Raw genomic sequence first — 13,335 nt, 5'->3', positions numbered from 1 at the left:
CAATTGATATATATTTATAACAGTTTTTAAATGAAAAAAAAAATTAGAAATGACATACCTATAATTGATTTCTTTTCAAAGAGTTTCAAAAATTTCTTTGTACACAACATTTTTAGTTGTGTTTGTTACCTTTCCATCTTCATCCAATATAAGTATTTTCAATCCTCTTTTGGTTTTGACTCTAGAAATAGCAACATATAGTTGGCCATGTGTGAATACAGGTTGTGGAAGATAAAGGCCGACTCTAGAATGTGTTTGTTCTTGACTTTTGTTAATCGTCATTGCAAAGCTTAAAGATATCGGAAACTGTCTTCTTTGAAATTTGAAAGGCAACCCTGAATCAGATGGCACTAAATCCATTCTTGGTATAAAAATCCTGTCACCAATGTTTTTTCCAGTAATTACAGTTGCACATATTACATTCTTGCCTAAATGGTTGACTTGCAATCTTGTGTCATTGCATAGACCTTTCGCTTGATCAATGTTTCTCAAGAGCATAATTGGAACACTTGTTTTCAACTTCAGTTTATGATTTGGTATCCCTGAACATTTGATATCATTTAAAAATTCAGATGTAAACCATTCAGATTGCATTTCATCTTGTTCATCAGATTGACAAAGTGTATCTGAACTTAAATAAGTCACCTCTTCACCACCAATTAAAGACAACATGAAATCATTTACTTGCTCTACAGAATCATTTGTTGGGCACAAAATTGCTCCATCATCAAAATAATTAGGATTCAACATGTTAACCACAAATTGAGGATAGACAAATTCAATCAATGCCAATAAAGGTAAATCTGTGTTTGTAATCAGGATCTGTTCTGGAACTTCAACCATGCACTCACCATTCTCATTTAGATCCATTTTCCCGTCTCCAATCTTCAATATCCAATCAACAAATTCTTGAATATCATTGGCTGTTTCAGTATTTGATGTAGTACTTAATCTCATGTTCTTGGATAACTTTAGCATTTTACAACAATTCCATAACTCTGAATAGTTGATTGATGATTTTATGATATCAAACCTAGATCCTTTTTTGATAACTGGTAGAATTTGTCTAAAGTCACCTCCCAACACAACTGCTTTGCCACCAAATGGTTTGTCTTTGTTGGCATCATCAATATTTCGCATAATATCTCTTAGTGTTCTATCAAATGCCTCAAAGCACATTCTATTCATCATTGGTGCTTCATCCTAGATAATCAAACTGGTTGCCATAAGAAGTTTTGCCCTGAGACTACCTTGTGCTATGTTGCAAGTTGATTCATCATTAATTAATAATGGGATGCAAAAGGTAGAATGTGTTGTTTTTCCACCAGGAAGTAATAAAGAAGCAATTCCACTTGATGCTACGTTCAAAACAATCATGCCCTTGCTTCTTAGACCAGCCGACAATGTCTTCCACATAAAAGTCTTACCTGTACCACCGTAGCCATATAAGAAAAAGAATCCTCCCTTCTTTGAAAGAACAACTGTCATGATATCCTGATATACATGAATTTGTTCATCATTCAGTGCTTTAAACAAACTGTCATGTTCTTTCGCCATGTGTTGTTTATTATATTGCAGGTCATCAACAATAAATCTATTATTGAATGTATGTACATCTGAAAGATCAAGTTGAGGTAAGGAAGGATAATCTTTCAAACTTCTACCATTTGACATTATCATTTCCTCTATTTCCAGCAGACATAATTTTTGTAATTCAGCATTCTGAATTTGAAGACCTGCAATAAGTAAATAATACAATTAAAATATATATGTATAGCAAATTAAAAAAAATATAAAATACCTGGTAAGTTCATCTCCTTCCTTTTTTGGTACAAAATTCCATCACATAAGATATTCCAAGTAGAATTCCAAACTATATCTGGTTTAGAAATTGTATTCATCGAAAACAAAGTAACAAATAATCTTCTAAGTTGATACCCAGAAGCAAATTCACTTGCTTATTTGATTGCATCAATATATTCTTTGTCATCAGCCAACAATCCCAAAACATAGCAAGCTTCTTGGTATGTTTCATAATACTTTCCATCAATTGTCTTAATGTTTTCATAATCAATACAACCTTTTTGAATGGTCAGTAATATCCTCAAATAATAAAGTTCTCCAGACCCAAGAGGAATATAAGTAAGTCTACCAATGTTGTAGCCTTTCTTCCTTGGTTTCCATTCTTTTTCTTTGGCAAACCACACAAATTTGCTTGGAAATTCTGAATAAGTCAATTGTTTTCCTTCCTCATAAACTTTGTTAGCCTCAAACCAAGCTAGAAATATTGTGTTAGCATTTTCGTATCTGTTGAAGACCACATTAATATCATCATCATCTTTAAACAAAGCTGATTGTTGGCCAGGAAGATGAAAGGTCAATCTCTGAACAGGAGGCCATATGTGATGGATGTCAAAAGCAAATATTCTCCAAGCAGCTTCACATGGTGATAGATACCTACAATCGTAATACCTTTTGATCTCATCAATAATGGCTGATTTTTTAGACTCTGCAGAGTTGTTGCTTATTTTAAGAGTAGCTCTGTCGGGACCTTTGTTCACATATTTGAACAAATATTTTATTGAATTGGTCTTGTTGTAATACTCTATATTGACGTGTGCTTGATACCTCATTAGAAGTGGTGGATTGTAAGGAACAACACTTCTATTGTCCAGCTTAATTCCATTCTTCTCAACAAATCTACCATTATCAAGTCTTCTATAGCATGGATATCCTTCTTCATCAATTGAAGTCGAAGATGTGATTTTTTTTGGATAAAATTTAGAACATCTTCCTTCCTTCATGCAAGGTGAATTATGTCTTGCAGGTCCGCATGGTCCATGAATCATGTAACTTGAGACAACTTTTTCCAATTTGGGGTACAAATCAGCATTTGGCAATTCAGCTGATATTACTTTATCAATATCAGTTGAATTTTTCAACTTGCTTTCTCCATCCAACCATAAAAGTATATGTGCATGAGGTAAACCTCTTTTTTGGAATTCTACTGTGTACATTCTTGCATATATAAATAAAAAATAAATATAGTTGTCAGAATTAAATTTAATAAAAATTTATATAATGTATATTACTTCATATATAACATACCTGCAGTGCTTTTTCCAAAGAAGTCCTTTTTCTTAAAATCTGTCATCATTTCATCCAGCTTTATTTTGAACACTCTACATACAATATCAGGTCTATCCGAAGCTGATAAGCCTTTTGCTAAGACAAATTCTTTTATTTCACTCCAATTCACATTGCATGTTATAGTAATGAACAAATCCGGATATCCCAAATTTTTTACAAATTGCCATAGCATCTTGACAATTGTTGAACATGTATCTGGTACCACCAGTGAAAGAAGCAGGCAAGACAATACGTCTTCCAATTAAAGAAGGATCTGTCTCTCCTCTATTAACAACTTCTTGTAATCCATTAAGAATATCACAACGAATTAACTTCTGATTAGCTCTGATGAATGACAACCTTTGGGCTTCAACCATTGTATAGCAATCGACCAGAAACTGTTGGAACAATCTGCATGTATTCACAATATTTCCTGCTTCTACAGCTCTTTGTTGTATTCTAAAGACAATAAATTCTCGCAAAGAAATTCTAACTCTTACCTTGGATTTTGTTTTTGAATGAGATTCTCTTATTGGGATATCCTCTTGATAACCATCTTCTCCATATGGAAACATGAAAGGATATTGCAGTGGAATGAAAGTTGTGTGAGTTTCGTGTAGTCTGGTTACATCCATATTGCCAAAATCACCAACTATAAGTGCAACTATTTCATCACATGAAGGTGTATTGTAGACTCTAGGGTCTTTGTTTCTGCCTCTAAATAGTCTTAGCGTGAAATCTGATTCCATATGTTCCAATGACAAATCTCTTACTCTTCTAAAAGATTTCGCAAGAACATTGTGATTGTCAATCATTTCAATCAAATCAGCAACCAATGATTCATCTATAACAGATTCCTTGGTGTTTGAACTAAAAAATAATAAAGAGAATACATGTCAACACATGTATTTAAATATTTCATATAATCAAATTAGTTAATATATTCACTGACCTAAAATGCTTGACTCTGTTAGTCATTTCATTTTCGGTATCATATATGTACAGCTTTGCAAACTTTGGCTTTGATCCATGCTCTGGCAATAAACTGCCAATACGGTGACAGTTCTGTCCATTCAGAATAAATTATGGTGGAGCAGAACCATTGTTCATTGAATTATCAATCTTACCACCAATTGAAGTAAATGAAAACATGCTATTGTATAATCTTATGTTTTGTTGAAATGATTTGCTTATCTGATCTTCACCATTTAACAAACCTTCAAGAAGATTAGGTGGTCTTTTTAATAGTGGAATTTGGACTTTTCCCTTTTGACAACACAATGAGAATTCAACTTCCTTTGAGGTGTTACATTTTTCTGCTCTTTCTTCATACCAAAGTTGAGCTTTACAGTATTGGCATTCCAAGCAAGGTCTCCAATATTGAGCAGTTCTGAACATCATTACAAAACATTAGCATGAAAATGCGTATATTTTAATCTGCATTTATATACAATTGTGTTGGAGATTATGTACCTTGTAACTCTCCTTTGCAATACAATTCGTTTGTAGTTGTAGTACTTGTAGTATGTTCTTGAATATTAGTAAGATGAAAATTAATTAATGATTTCAAAGAAATTTATATTAACATCAATAAGTTTAATATCTGAATTACCATCATCTCTTATCGTTGCTGAATCATCATTTGTTGTGTTTGAAGAATTATGTTGTGTTGTTGTTTCATCATCAAGATTGAATCTGTTTTGAAGTGATTATATGACTTGAAAAGGATATTTGACAACTTTATTCTTAGAAACAGAATGCGAATCATTTACAACCTTTGATCTCCCACCTATGAAAAACAACAGAAAACAATTGTCCTACCTGCATTGGCATTATGAGTATGAATCCAAATGTACTTACCTGCACTGGAATTGTAATTATTTTGTCCATAATTTCTCTGACTGTTATTGTTAAAAGCTGGAGTCATTAAAAAACATTGATATAAATTTTAAATTTGTCATTTAAATAGGTATATAAGAAATTAAGATGAATGTAGAAATATACCGAAAGGACTATGGTAAGTTAAAGTAGAAGTTGCAGATTGTGAAGTGATTTGTTGTTCAACTAAAGTACTTGAACAACTTGAAAAATTGTTGACAGTTACTGCATTGAAACGAATGTTAGTTTAAAGTGAGACGGAATTAATATTATTCATAAACAATGTTAAAATTAAGTATTGGAAGAACTTCAAAATTGACCAATTTGTCTGTGAAATATTAAATTCATATTCTAAAGGTTGTTGTTGTTGTTGTCAACATCTGGAAAAGGATTATTGTAGAAGCATTGTTATTAAAGAAATAAACAACAATACTTCATTGATTCATTTAACAACAATCTGTAAAGATATAGCTTAGAAAAAAAAACTTACTAATATCCAACTGTTGTAATGGATTCTTGTCTATATTTTTCTGAAATGATCTTTGAGATACAGTTGGTTTATCTGTGATTAAAACAACAAAAATGTTTGAGTATGCATCTGTGTTGTGAAGTTACAATCCAAAACATACATTTACAAATATATATATAAAAAGAAATCATGAGATTTGTTTACTTTGAGAAGAATGGTTTGCAAATTTAGTTTTCTTTCTTGCATTCTCTTCTTTGTCATCTGCAACATAAAAAAATATACAAACATACAAACATACAAATGCATCATTTTTAAATAAATTACTGATGAAGAATTAGAAAAGATAAATGCTTTAAGTAAGATGTTAATGACTTACATGAATGTTGCATTGAACCTTTGTTGTAGCACCAGTTTCCTTCTCAGCCTTGCATTTTTACAATCGTTTTGCTCCATTACAGTACCAAAATGTTATGGAATAGTTTCAAAGGTTACAATGGAAGAAGCAAAAATAAAGGTAAGTTGACTCAATTGATGGAAAAGTGTTTACTGTTTTATTACTATATTGGTGAATGTCTTTGTTAAACTTTTTTGTCTAGCTTGTACCTCGAATCACAATTGTGGAAACATAAATATTTGTAATTATAATAGGAAGCACTTGTTTCAGAAGACAAACATTAAAAATAGAAAGAGCATGCAGTGCTGAGTGTTAATATATCAGAATCATTCATATATATAGCACTTATTTCAGAGTTGATTTGTTCTTGCAACTAACAAAACATTTGCTTTTTATGTAGGTACAATCAGACGTCTTTTTTATGCACTACTATATATAGTACAACAAAGAGGACTGTTTGATAGGAAGTATCTGCAATGTTAACCTCATTATGTGTGAAAATGATAACATACAGTCAGTGTATGCACATACTAAAGCAACATACATCCATACATATGATTATAGAACATAGAACTTTTCATTATTCGTCCAACTATTAATCTTTCAATTGCATCATATATATTTCATTTTAATTATAAAACAAAATAATTTTATTTATGAATATCATACCATAACATGTATCACTTTTCATCTTTCAGAGAAATTCAGAGAAGCTTCAAAGAGATTTCATTGATAAGAAGGTAGAACTATACATATGCATTGCTGAAAATAAAAAAACTTCTAGGTTGAAAACTACATAAGTGGCAGAAATAAAAAAGAAAACTATTTATACTAACTGTAAATTAAAAATTACAATATGTTAGCACTTTGACATTCTGATTGCTTTTCATGTGGTCCACTTCAAACACCAAGTCAATAGTTTGATGAAATCCATGAGCAGTACAAAATTCCTTCCAGCCACTTCCAATTTTGCTAGACTTCTTAGGATGATTTCTCAACAGTAGTTTGCACTTCACTGTTTTACGCGGTCCATAAAGAAAAATGTATTTAAATCTTCCTTGACGAAGATAATTGTCAAAATCAGTTGGCAAATCCTAAAACATACATAAAGTATTAATGAAATTAGTATATGGATTAAATTTTTAAAATAAATTGGAAACATGAATAAAAATATGAAATAAACATCCATTTACTAAAAAATATGAAATGAATCTCACCAGATGGCTAGCATTGCATTGATTTGGATTCAGAAATATGAAGAAATGCAACTTCGGTCCATTGAAAAGGGGTTGATCTGCCTCAATTCTTTTGAGAAAACGTCCAATAGACAAAGGCTTGCATTTACTGGGAAAAACAGTGATGTGGAAGCAAGAATCACCCATATATCCAAAATAAATAGTGTGGAAATCGTGAAGTTCATATATGTGCCCTAATTCAGTCCATCCTCCAATTAGCATTGGTTTTTGTAAATTCTTGTTATAAGTAACCACATGTCTATTCCCTTCTTCATCTCTTAAAGTCCATTGACGCTGAAGATCGTCATCATAAAGAGTGGCGAATGCACGATCCACAAAACCAACAGCCTCCAAAGAGAGAATTTTTTAAAGAAAAAAATGGATTAGTTAAGGTTAAAATCAGGATATTGTAAAAGAGAAGAAGAAATCCGTCACACAAATAAAAAGAGTAGAAGAAATCTTGTAAAAGAAAATATGTCTGAAAAATTTGACAATGAACTTACCTCGTCCTGAAGGTGAATAATAGAGAACTGGTACCTACTCATTCTATTAATAACGTCATCTTCATTGAAGTTGTTTTCCATTTGCTTGGACTTTGAGAGAGATAGTAGAGTAAAAGTTGGAAGAATGTAGAATATGATTGAACTGATCTTGAAGTTTAATCTTCATGGTAGAATGGAGATGAATATTTATTTATAGAAGACAAATGACAAATGAAAAGACGGGACGATTACAAATAGATTCTTCAACAGTAATGTAATTATTACTGCATTGGAAAACGGGAAGACGATAATAACAGAATAAAACATTAAAAAGATATAACGTTATTAAAGATATATTAAATTATTCTATTATGCTACACAATATCATAATATAATATATGTAATATATACCAATAACAATTTCCAAAAATAAACTTCTGTAATATATAATATTATACGTAAAAATATAATATTTCACTCGTACTTTTTGTATAAAAATATCTCAATTATATTGTACAATGTTTAATAAGTTAGTAATTAACAGAAGATAAGTAAAAAAATATAGTCAATAAAAATTGTATATGGCATCCAATTCTGCTGTGACAACTTAAAATCTGTCAACAGATAATTGCTTTGCCATATTTATCTTATTTATGAAAAGTAAATATTATGAAAAATAGACATTTATAAATTCTGTTGTCAGAAAAAATACATATATCTTATTTATGAGTCACACAAGTTTAAACAAAAGATCTTTTTCAAAAAATATATGTTATTTACGACTTTCATTACATCATGCTACAAAATGAAATCAATTTTCATAAGTTTTGATGTAGCTGGTAGTCATATTTGTTGACAAAAATTGAAAAATGTCAACAATATCTTGTGGACCAGCGTATGAAATAAATAAAAATCTAAATAATGTAACTCAAAAGCGCATAATATTGTTATCATGAAATTGAACATAGAAGTTGTAGTTCAGATCAAATTAAAGATCAAATTTAACATAGAAGTTGTAGTTCAGATGAAATTAAAGACAAAACGATGCGTAGACATATTACATTCCCAAAATGAAAGGCATAAAAAAAATTGTCTTGAAATAGAATAACTAAAATCAGATCTCAAATCACTGCTTTTTCCTTCTTAGTATTTCTTTTTAAAAGCTTCAATGGAACATTGTCTTCTTCGATGGATTCAAGTGATGCAGTCTTCTTTCCAGATTCTCTCTTATGTGAACTGTTAGCATCATCGTTGGTTGGATTATCTTGGTGATGGAGGCGTGGTTCGGGATCGTCACATGGTTTTCAGAGCAGTTGATGGGATCATGCCCAAGACCTTTAAAGAGATCTCGGATCAGCTTCAGATCATAGAATAGGAACTTGTAATGTTTTTGTTTGGGCTTTACTAGACTTTTAGTTTTGTTGGGCCTTTTTGGTGTTTCGGCCCATAGTATATAAGCCATTGTGAGACACATTTGTATTGAGATTGGAGTTATATGAAAATTTGAGTTTTCTCTCAAGTCTCGAGGTTCTCCTCAGAACCACCGATCCTTATCTTTGAATCTTCGATTCAAAGTGGCGGATCTTCCTCACTTATCTTGGAACCTCCTCCAAGTGGCGTGATTTCCTCTCGTTCCGAAAACCCCCATATCGACGTCCTCCATTTTCCCCCTTTTCGTTTTAGGGTTCATACCATTCCTGTCCAAGACGAAATTCATCCCCAAATCCGAGACAATCCTTCATCATCTGGTATCAGAGCCAGGTTAGTTCTTCTTTCAAGATTGATTTTGGATTTTGTCGTTTTTCCTTCCAAAATAGTTCGTGGTACATTCGTTTGTTCGCGACTTGTTCGTTCTTTGTGGCTTCTGTCTCGTCTTCGATTGTGCACGTGTTTAGGAAGTTTGAGAAGGGGATTCCACGAACTGATTGCTTGGTTCATCTTTGGGGCATCCTCGGCGTCGGATGTTTTGAAGTAGAAATTGTTATTCTTTCGTTTGTGTTGAGGGCGAACTGATTTCATAGGGTGTTGCACGTGTTTTGACCAGAATTGGAAGCTACTTCAAACTTAAGGTGTTATGTCTGAATCCGTGGCGATTGGAGGCAAATTGGTCAATGGAATTCGATGCATACCAAGTGCTTGTGTAACTGTCGATGTGAACAATTTTTCTTCTGTTAACTTCATCATGCAACAAAAACCAATATTTGGGGTTCTGGCAGCTTGGAGCTTGAGCGACTGCAGCTAAGTAGTGTGATGTTTGATTTGGTGCAGTCGCAATAGCTAGTTTGTTGAGGCAGCAGAGTAGCGTGAAGTGGGGAAGACATGTTGAGTTGGTGAATTGCTGCCACGTGAAGCTTGAACCCTTCGTTAAATTCTTACCATTGGACAGACTCATTTGGTGCATAGTTGTTTTGAAGCTAGCTGTTCAGGCCTGCCTTAGTTATTTTGTGCAGCAGCTCTCCTAAGTAAACAGTGCAATTTATGAAATCCCAGTCGGTGGGCTTGTGCTTGAAGCGGTTATGGGACAGTAGCTTGCTTAGTCTTTCGGTGTAGCAGCTCTTGGTCCAAGCGGTGTCCAAACTTTTGGTGCATTTTTCTGGTTTTTTTTTTTTTGTGCAAAATCTAGTGCAGACGGGTCCAGCAGAGTATTCATGCGGTCAACAAAGTGAGCTTATTACAAACCTCTTTTCAATTTGGGCTGATTGAAGCAGTTTTGAAGCAGCAATCAGAGTTGTTTGAAGCCGTGGCAGTTACTTATGTAGCAGACCATCATTTCATCATTTCTTTAATGCACTTGGCCACAAATACGATCGTGCTTGGAAGCATCACACAATGTCCTTTTGGCTGAATTTTTGGTGCAATTAGTGCAGTAATGTGAATCTTGCGGTGATGTGATTTGAAGTGGTGGATGCACAATACATTTATGTTGGCACGTTATAGAAAGTCTGTTTGTGAAATTAGTTGGCCTAATCACACTAAGCAATTGCATTCGGTGCAGCAGAATTGGCAGCCAGATTTAATGCTTTTGGTTCGGTGCAAATACATGTCGTAGCTTATTGGGTAAAGCTCCTATTTCAGTTTAAGCTCACCACAAATTCTTCTAGCCCTATCGGTGGCATTTAATTTGGTATGCTGTATTAGTGCGAAGTGTTGCTGCGTGAAGTGATTTGCTCCATTTAGTGCACAATTTAGATTGTTTCATCAAAGCAGTGCAAAGACAATCCAAGTTCTGCAACGCCTGGACCATTTCTTCAACCAGCAACCAGCTTTGTGGCAGCAAGAAGCTACTGTAGTAATTTCAAGCAGGATCCCTACATGGCTTATTGATGCAATGACACGTAATTGTGGACCAACTTTTGGAGCAATTAAAAATTGAATTAGTAGTGCAAAGTGCAGATTGTTTGGTGCTGATTGTGGTAACGGGACAGTGGACTTATCAAGGACTGTTTGTGCTATGATTGGCTGATGTGTGGGGCATGAATTGAGGTATTTTTTTTGCTGCTGTTTCGGCATATTTTGGGCTGGTTTAGACCGCAAGCGTGAGGCTATTTTGGTTGCATTTATTCTGCTGTCCTCCCTCTGTTTTGGATGTTGTTATGATGGATATACATGGTGCCTATTGTGTGTATTTATGGGTCAATATTCTTGTGAGTATAAGTCTATTTTCTTGAATTGCTAGCTTTGCTTGAGTCCTTTGTCTATCACTTTTCTTTTTGAGTTTAATTTTCCTTGGATTCTTGTGTTGTGGGACAATGTACCTTGGGTTAAATTGTTGGAAGTATTGCTTGTGAAAGTTTGTATTAATCATCACAATTTAGCTTGAGTATTTTGTTTCACACTTCTAGTAGTAATTCTAAATACTTTATTTAGATTACTCTTGTTTTTTTTTTTTTTTTAAAGTGCTTTTCTCGTTGTCAGGGTCTTAGTTTGTCACATATTCACTCCCTTTGGTTTAGCCATTTCTTGATTTTGGTGCTTTTTAGTTTGTCTTCAAATTTCCTTGGTTTTGTCTTAGAGTTTTCTTTCCTTGGCCTCCAGAGTTGAGCTTAGATCTGTTACGTCTTTCACTTTGATTTTGAATTATGGATGGGTTGATTGGAGGTTCTTTGAAGAACTGAACATGAACTTGAGAGCGACTGAATATACTTTGAGAGTGAAACACAAGTGGAATTGAGTGTAAACACATAAGGAGTGGTGAGGCCCATTAGATAATATTATCTACATTACTTTTGCTAACTACTTACTGTGTTTGTGTTAGTCCTTGTTTCCTCTCTTTCACTGCAGGAATTAGAAATTCTCAGCACTCCAGAATGTTCCATACACGTTCGACCTTGATAGAAGATATCAACTTCATTGTGTCCAGAATTATGAGGTTGAATAGCAAACTTGGGAATCTTAGAATGGAGCACCATGAAGATAGAGGAGCATTGCCAAGCGACAAAACAAGTGTTATTAGGTGCACCAAGTGTGAAGGATATGGACATGAAAATTATCAATGTCCTAATTGGAACGCAAAGTACATGAATCTTCAAGATCTCCAAGATTACATTGTATACTTGAAAGAGGTGAAGAGGAGTGTTAGGCAAAAGCTCGAAGTCAGACGAGAGCAACAAGCAAAAAGGGAGTGGGAAAAGGCAAGACAAAAGAGAGAGTTGAAAGAGGAAAAAGAACTAAAAGAGAGAAAGGAGAAAGAGCTAAAAGAGAGAAAGGAGAAAGAGCTAAGAGAGCAAGAGAAGAAAAAGCAAAGAGAAAGAAAGGAGCTAGAGATGAGAGAAAGAGAACAAAAGATGAAAGAGCTTAGAGAAAGAAAAGAGCAAGAGCTACAAGAGCGAGAAGAGAAAGAACAAAGAGCAAAGGAAGAAGAAGAACAAAGAGAGAAACACGAGAAAAAGTCTCTCCTCACACCCTTGACATGCATGGTTGAGATGAAATCCTTAAAGGGGGATGATAATGTGTTAAATTGTTGTTCCCGTTCACATCATGATTTTTCATTGGGAACACTTACTAACCCCTCTCTTTTTGTCTTAATGCCTAGGGAAGACTTATACATTAAGGAGCAATGGCATAAGCAATGGGGTGAGGAAAGGATGATAGAAAAGGCAACAACAACATGGGCAACACATGAACCTGCCTTTAATCATCTGCTTGTGTGTTTGTCCTGTCCTGAAAATCCTAAGGGATTTCAAGGACACTTTTTTTCTATTATGATTACTATGGGTTGTTTTCCTTTTTGTTTCACTATGGATAATATAGTTGTGTTTAAACTCTTTGATTTGTTCTACAGGTTTATCTTTGATCCTGGAGGACAATCTCCAAACACCTTGATAATAAGAGATTGGCCTCTTTTATGATTCCAATCTCATTTTTTTTATATATATAGCATTTCATTTCTGTCTTTAGACTATTATGGTTTTGTGTGCTTTCCCACTTATGTTTGTGTGTTTGGATGTAGGTAATAAAGCGCTAAAATTCGAGGTCGAATTTTCTCCAACCTGGAGGCAATGATGGAGGCGTGGTTCGGGATCGTCACATGGTTTTCAGAGCAGTTGATGGGATCATGCCCAAGACCTTTAAAGAGATCTCGGATTAGCTTCAGATCATAGAATAGGAACTTGTAATGTTTTTGTTTGGGCTTTACCAGACTTTTAGTTTTGTTGGGCCTTTTTGGTGTTTCGGCCCATAGTATATAAGCCATTGTGAGACACATTTGTATTGAGATTGGAGTTATATGAAAATTTGAGTTTTCTCTCA

The 13,335-nt window shown here is 33.8% G+C and overlaps 1 protein-coding gene across 1 annotated transcript; it reads right to left on the bottom strand.

Moving 5' to 3' along the window:
- Positions 1-1,958: 1,958 nt before the first annotated feature.
- Positions 1,959-3,017, bottom strand: LOC114194917. The gene has a single exon (XM_028085322.1). It carries the CDS (start codon positions 3,015-3,017, stop codon positions 1,959-1,961), a length of 1,059 nt encoding a protein of 352 aa, XP_027941123.1.
- Positions 3,018-13,335: the final 10,318 nt, after the last annotated feature.

The sequence above is a fragment of the Vigna unguiculata genome, chromosome 8 (genome assembly GCF_004118075.2).
Source record: "Vigna unguiculata cultivar IT97K-499-35 chromosome 8, ASM411807v1, whole genome shotgun sequence".
Taxonomy (NCBI): domain Eukaryota; kingdom Viridiplantae; phylum Streptophyta; class Magnoliopsida; order Fabales; family Fabaceae; genus Vigna; species Vigna unguiculata.
Note: the sequence above shows the minus strand (reverse complement) of the source record. Positions and strands in the feature narration are given on the sequence as shown.